The following is a 7978-nucleotide window of genomic DNA, read 5'->3' as shown; positions in this document are numbered from 1 at the left end:
TTTCAGTTTGTGAGTGTCTTTAGGTCTGAAGTGTGCATATATATGCAGCATATACATGGGTCTTGTTTTTTTATGCAATCAGCCACCTTGTATCTTTTGATTGGAGCATTTAGTCCATTGACTTTTAAAGTAGCTAATGCTAAGTATGTACTTATTGTCATTTTGTTACTTTCTTTCTGGGTGTTTTAGCAGTCCTCGGTTCCTTTCTTTTCTTGCTCTCTTCCTTTGTGTTTTGATGGCTTTCTTTAGTATTATATTTGGGTTCATTTCTCTTTTTTGTGTGTGTATGTATTATAGGTTTCTGGTTTGTGGTTACCATGAGGTTCATGTATAATAAACTATGTAAATAGTAATCCATATTAAGTTGATGGTCTCCTAAATTTGACCTCTTGCTACAAGCTCTACTATTCTACTCCCCTGGTCCCACACTTTGTGTTTTTGATATCATATTTAACCTCTTTTTTGCTTGTGTGTGCATCTGTTAAGCTCTTTTCTTGGAAATTGATAATCTTTGTACTTTTGTCTTTTGACCTTCATATTAGCTTCATAGGTCGTTGATCTGCTACCTTTACTGTATATTTGATTTACCAGTTATTTTATTATTTTTTGATAATTTTCTTATTCCTATTTGTGGTATTTTCTTTTCCACTTAAAGAAGTCCCTTTAGCTTTATTGTAATGCTGGTTTATAGGTGATAAACTCCTTTAATTTTTGCTTGTCTGGAATACTCTTTATCTCTCCTTCCACTCTGGATGATAACCTTGATGGGTAGCGTATTCTTGGCTGTAGGTTGTTTCCTTTCAGCACTTTAAATATATCATGCCACTCCCTTCTAACCTGTAAGGTTTCTGCTGAGAAGTCACAAGTTGCCCAAGGGCTTGCTGGTGGGTGCAGCCAGTCCCTAGGGCAGGCAGCCTACCCTAGCTGAGTTGGATTAGATCAGTGTTGTAGTGGATGGTGCATACCCCTGCTCTAACAGGTCAGGGGAAGAACTCCAATGGCCTCTGCCAGCATCTCTGTCAGCACACCTGTACTAGGTCACAATAATGGCTGCTACCAATGTCTCAGTCCCTGAGGAGGTGGTCCCAGACCTCCTGCCTCACTGAAATTCACCCAGAGCCTATAAAGTGAGTTTTTTTCACCAAAGGACTCTGCATCTTTCTTTATGGTGACCTTAGGTTGATTTCCAAAACGTGAAATTGTGCCTGATCCCTTTAAGAGCAGGCTTTTCTTTCCTTATGCTCAATAGCTTTTCTGGGGGCATTCCTCATTGTATTTAATAGCCAGCAATGCCAGATATTATGACACTCATCTCAGTTGTGCAGAGTTCAAAACCTGCTTATTGTGGCAGAGCTCTCCTGTTCAGATCCTCTGCTCCTCCTGGGAAAGCTTCATAACTTAAGATTGCTCCTGGCCATGAAACACTGTGGCTAGAGTGTGGCTTTTTTGTCTCCAGGAAGGAAATTCTGCCTCTTCAACCCCAGCACTGTCCTTTCTTGTGGGGGTTCTTTTTATCCAGTTTCCAGTTCTCTCTCAGGGGTAATTGTTCCAGTGCTAGTTGTAAATTTGTTGTGTCTGTGGAAGTAAGTGAGTTCAGAGTCCTCCTACATCATCACCTTCCCAGCCACAACATATCAACTCTTATGGGAGGCAGCAAAAACTATACTAAGAGGGAAATTTATAGCAATAGAGGCCTCTCTCAACAAACAGGAAAAATCTCAAACAAATAATCTTAAACTATACCTAAGAGAATTAGAAAAAGAAAAACAAACAAAATCCAAAGTCAGCAGAAGGAGGGAAATAATAAAAATTATATCAGAAATAAATGAAATAGAGACTACAAAAAAAATAGAAAGGATAAATGAAACTAAAAGCTCGTTCTTTGAGAAAATAAACAAAATTGACAAACCCTTACCCAGATTCACTAAGAAAAGAAGAGAGAAGTCACAAATAAATAAAATTAGAAATGAAAGAGGAGAAATTACAATGGATACCAGAGAAATACAAAGGATTATAAGAGAATACTATGAAAAACTATACACCAACAAATTGGATAACCCAGAAGAAACGGATAAATTCTTAGACTCATACAACATCCCAAAACTGAATCAATAAGAAATAGAAAATCTGAATAGACCAATCACAAGTAAAGAGATAGAAATAGCAATCAAAAACGTCCCATTAAACAAAAGTTCAGGACCAGATGTCTTCTCTGGAGAACTCCACCAAACATTCAAAAAAGAGTTAATCCCTATCCTTCTCAAACTATTCCCAAAAATTGAAGAAGACAGAATGCTTCCTAACTCATTCTATGAGGTCAACATTACCCTGATACCAAAACCAGACAAGGACAACATAAAGAAGGAAAATTACAGGCCAATATCACTGATGAACATAGATGTAAAAATCCTCAACAAAATATTGGCGAATTGAATACAGCAATACATTAACAGGATCATACACCATGACCAAGTGGGATTTATACCAGGAATGCAGGGATGGTTCAACATCCACAAACCAATCAATGTGATACACCACATTAAAAAATGAGGAATAAAAATCACATGATCATCTCAATAGATGCAGAGAAAGTATTTGACAAGGTCCAACATCCATTTATGATAAAAATTCTTAATAAAATGGGCATAGATAGAAAGTACCTCAACATAATAAGGGCCATATATGACAAAAACACAGCCAAAATCATACTCAGTGGGGAAAAACTGAAAGCCATTCCTCTGAGAACACGAAAAAGACAACGTCACCCACTTTTGCCACTCTTATGCAACATAGTACTACTGGAGGTTTGGGTCAGAGCAATTAGGCAAGAAAAAGAAATAAAAGGAATCCAAATTGGAAAGATAGAAGTAAAACTCTCACTGTTTGCAGATGGCATTATTCTATATATAGAAAACCCTAAAGAATCCACCATAAAACTATTAGAAATAATCAACAACTACAGCAAAATTGCAGGGTACGAAATCAACCTACAAAAATCAGTAGCACTTCTACACACTAATAACAAATTAGCAGAAAGAGCAGTCAAAAATGCAATCCCATTTACAATTGCAGCAAAAAGGATAAAATATCTAGGAATAAATTTAACCAAAGAGGTGAAAGACCTATACACGGAAAACTATAGGACATTATTGAAAGAAATTGAAGAAGACATATAGAAATGGAAATAAATGCTGTGCTCATGAATTGGAAAAATAAACATAGTTAAAATGTCCATATTTTAGGTCCTAAAGGTCCTAAAGCAATCTACAGCATCAATACAATCCTAAACAGAATCCCAATGATATTCTTCATGGAAATATAACAAAGAATCCTAAAATTCATATGGGCAACAAAAGACCCTGAGAAGCCAAAGCAATCCTGAGAAAAAAGAACAAAGCTGGAGGCATCACAACCCCTGTCTTCAAAATATACAACAAAACTATAGTAATCAAAACATCATGGTACTGGCACAAAAAGCAGGCACACAGATCAATGGAATAGAATTGAAAGCCCAGAAATAAAACCACACATCTATGGATAACTAATCTTTGACAAAGGAGCCAGGAACGTACACTGGAGAAAGGAAAATCTCTTCAATAAATGGTTTTGGGGAAACTGGACAGCCACATGCAAAAGAATGAAAGTAGACCATTTTCTTACACAATACACAAAAATTAACTCAAAAATAGATTAAAGACTTGAATGTAAGGCCTGAAAACATAAAACTCCTAGAAGAAAATATAGACAGTACTCTCTGGCATTGGTCTTAGCAGCATCTTTTCAAATACCATGTCTGCTCAGGCAAGGGAAACAAAAGAAAAAAATTAACAAATGGGACAACATCAGAGTAAAATCTGCAAGGCAAAGGAAACCACCAATGAAATGAAAAGACAACTCACCAATTGGGAGAAAATATTTGTAAATCATATATCCAACAAGGGGTTAATTTCCAAAATATGTAAAGAAGTCACACAACTCAACAACAACAACAACAGAAAACCACCCAAACAAAAAATGGGCAGAGGATACAAACAGACATTTTTCCAAAGAAGATATACAGACAGACAACAGGCACATGAAAAGATGTTAACATCACTATTAGGGAAATGCAAATCAAAACTACAATGAGGTATTACCTTGCATCTGTCAGATGGCTGTAGTTAACAAGACAAAAAATAACAAGTTTTGGAGAGGATGTGGAGAAAAGGGAACCCTCATATCATGCTGGTGGGAATGCAAACTGGTGCAGCCACTATGGAAAATAGTAGGGAGATTTCTCAAAAAATTAAAAATAGAAATATCATATGATCTAGCTATCCCACTACTGAGTATTTATCCAAAGAACATGAAATAAACAATTTAAAGAGATTTATGCTCCCCTGTTCATTGCAGCATTATTCACAATAGCCAAGATGTGGAAGCAACCCAAGTGCCCATCAACTGATGAATGGATAAAGATGTAGTATATATATATACAACAGAATACTACTCAGCCATTAAAAAAAACAAAATCATCCCATTTGCAACAACATGGGTGGACCTTGAGGGTATTATGTTAAACAAAATAAGCCGGACAGAAAAGACAAATACCATATGATTTCACTCATATGTTCAAGATAAGCACACACATGGATAAAGAGAACAGATTAGTGGTTACAGGAGGGGAAGGGGGTGGAGAGGTAGATGAAAAGGGTAAATGGACATCAATGTATGGAGACAGATAAAAACTAGACTATTGATGGTGAGCACAATGTGGTCTATACAGAAACTGATATATAATAATGTACACCTGAAATTACACAATGTTATAAACCATTATGACCTCAACAAAATAATTTTTAAAAAAAACAAAACAAACAAAACAAAACAAAAAAACCCAAGACTGTGGAAAGGGTTGCAGTTTTGAAAATCCTTTGCTGAAAGAGTCAATCCTCTTCCCCCCAAATTATGGTTACGTTAAACTACTGGAAGTTAGCAGGCCTATTGGTAACTGAGACCAGGCAGAGCAAAATGATGTGTTTTAGACATAAACTGGAAAGTTGAACAAAATGATTACTTTTGCACACTTTTCCTGAGATCTATACCATCTATCCTCAGAATAGCTGAAGAACATGGGTATTATAAGTCTTGTCTTTGAATAAGGAACAAGAGATGAAGTACCTTGTTCAAGTTCACAAAATTAGTCAGAGGCAAAGTTGGAATTGAAATCAAAATGTGTCAACACCAATTCTATATCTTAGAGTATATGGTGATCTATATGAATGACTCCCCTTGTACAATCACAAGCTGAAATAAGTTACAAGAAATCCTCTCTGTCAGATTGAAGACTCCAAGCCAGGACACACACCTAAAATTTCTTCATATTTTTTACTTGCAGGAAATCAATGCTGAGGGGAAACAAAAGCCATGTGACTGAATTCCTCCTTCTAGGACTGACCTGTGACCCCAAACAGCAGGTGTGGCTCTTTGCCAGCTTCTTGGCCATGTACCTGGTCAATGTTGCTGGCAACTCAGTCATCATTGCAGCCATCTGGGGAGATGCCCATCTCCACACCCCCATGTACTTCTTCCTCTCCAATCTGTCCCTGGTGGACATCTGCTTTACAACTGTTATCGTTCCGCGAATGTTAGTGAACATGCTGACTAAGAGAAAGACCATCCTCTTTGCCCATTGCCTCACCCAGATGTATTTCTTCGTGGCCTTTGGGATCACTGATAGCTTCCTTTTGGCTGCCATGGCCATCGACCGCTACATGGCCATTTGTAACCCACTGCATTACACCACAACCATGAACCCCAGGCATTGTCTCCTGCTGGTGATAGCATCCTGGGTGGTGTCCCACCTCCACTCACTCACCCACACGATTCTTATGGCCCGCCTCTCCTTCTGTGGGCCCAACACTATCCACCACTTCTTTTGCGATGTCCAGCCACTGCTAACCCTCTCCTGCTCTGACACCTCTATCAATGAGCTTTTGGCCTTCACGGAGGGCTCCTTTGTGATCATGACTCCCTTTATTTTCATCATTGTCTCTTATGTCTACATCACCCGTGCTGTTCTGAGGGTCCCTTCAGGGGGAGGCAGATACAAGGTTTTCTCCACCTGTGGATCCCACCTCATAGTTGTGACACTATTCTATGGGACCATAATATCCGTGTACATTCGCCCCTCATCCACCTACTCAGTGACAAAGGATCGTGTGGTCACTGTCATCTATGCAGTAGTTACCCCCATGCTGAACCCTTTTATCTACAGCCTTAGGAACAAAGACATGAAGCATGCCTTGAAAAAGCTGATGAGGAAGGCAGAATAGCATAAACCATATATAATACTTCTCAGCATTCTTTCATTCTATAAGAACTCATGAACCACCTCAGGGACTGCAATCAATTATGAAAATATTGGAAAGATATACCACTCATAGCCCCTGTCTTCAAAATTAATTACAGTTCAGAAAGGGAGATGAGACAACAACAATAGAAGGTTATATACTTTTTGGTAAAAAAAAAATAAAATGAGACATGAATATTGACATGTTACTGCACCACACACATAGTTTCCTTCTTTTCCTTTTGCAATCTCTGGCACAGATGTATGTGTGTCACATACATGACCAGTGTCGTGCAATAGGTGTCCTGATGAAAAGCAAGAAAAAGCTTTTATAACAATGTTTTTTGAATCTGCTTGTTGTGTGGGTCAGCCCACATAAAGCCTCAGTTAGTCAATGTTCTCATCGTATGAGTTATTAATCTTATGCATAGACCCCTTGGGTCTGTCTAGTGGATTTTCTTGTTACCTTTAGAACAGCTCATAACTTCTCCAAAGCTATTTACATATTTGTCGGAGGAAGCAGCTATACCAGCATAGTAATAAGATCCTAAGATTCTGAGTCAAAAACTTAAGTTACAACTCAGTCTTACAAATTGTGTGACCATGATAAAGTCACTAATTCTCTCTAAACCTCTCTTTTCTTGTCTATGTAACAGATACAATAAATAATCTTACCACATGGTTATGAGTGTCAAATAGAAAAAATCCAAATCTATCATTTAGTGACTTTGAATTAGCTACTTAACCCCTCTGAGCTTCACTTCCCTTATTCTGAAATTATACTGCTTGGACCGGAAGCCAAGATTCGCCGTTTACCAACCATGATCTTGGGCAAGTACATTAATCTCTCTGTACCTTAGTTTTTCATATGAAAGGTGGATTGCTGTGAGGATTTAATGATATAATAAGTGTTCTAAGACTTATATGTTTTAAGTATTTGGAACAGTATCTTGCACTTAGCAAGCCCTTAATAAATTTCAACCATTACAACTGACAAACAAATGGCAAGCAATAAGATATATTGGAGTATATGAGGAAGCCATTTGGAGTAAATCTAATTTAGCCTGACCTTGTTTTTCCAAAAGGGCCTGACGTGGCCATTGAGCATGTATGGTATATCTACTTCAAGCATTTTCTATGTCCTAAAGAGAAGAACAAACGGCTTTAAGATAAAGATGCAACTTCCCCCACACTGGCATTTTCTTAAGCACAAGCCTCTCTCCCTAGGTTAGGAATTGATTGCTTGCCCACCCTGTGACCACCTAGCTCAAGACAACAGACCTGCTACCCTGCTGTGTCCACCAAGACAGCAGATCTACTACCTGCTGTGTCCATCAATCCCTGTGCCAACAGAGCAATCTTGTGACTATTGTAACAGGGACATTTCAATCATATGTGAAACGTTCTCTTTGAGAGTATATAACCACTCTGTACACCTGACTTCTTTGGTGCCCTTCCTTCCTTGAGGAAGGAAGGCCCTGGGCTAAGCTAGTCCTCAAATCTGGCTCAGAATAAACTCACCCCAATTTCCATTTATAGATTAGTTATGGATTACTTCCACTGACACAACAAAATTATCTGAAAATGTGAATCAAATGATTATATGGTCATTTCTTAAATAACATTTCAAGTGTTGTGATGGGGTGG

General features: G+C 38.0%; 1 protein-coding gene across 1 annotated transcript; it reads left to right on the top strand.

The window, feature by feature from the left end:
- The first annotated feature begins 5384 nt into the window (after positions 1-5384).
- LOC106830793 (olfactory receptor 1L6-like) lies at positions 5385-6314 on the top strand. Its single transcript, XM_014840598.3, has one exon. The coding sequence runs from the start codon at positions 5385-5387 to the stop codon at positions 6312-6314; it is 930 nt and encodes a 309-aa protein (XP_014696084.3).
- The last annotated feature ends 1664 nt before the right edge of the window (positions 6315-7978 follow it).

The sequence above is a fragment of the Equus asinus genome, chromosome 10 (genome assembly GCF_041296235.1).
Source record: "Equus asinus isolate D_3611 breed Donkey chromosome 10, EquAss-T2T_v2, whole genome shotgun sequence".
Classification (NCBI taxonomy): domain Eukaryota; kingdom Metazoa; phylum Chordata; class Mammalia; order Perissodactyla; family Equidae; genus Equus; species Equus asinus.
This window is presented reverse-complemented; position numbering and strand designations above follow the sequence as displayed.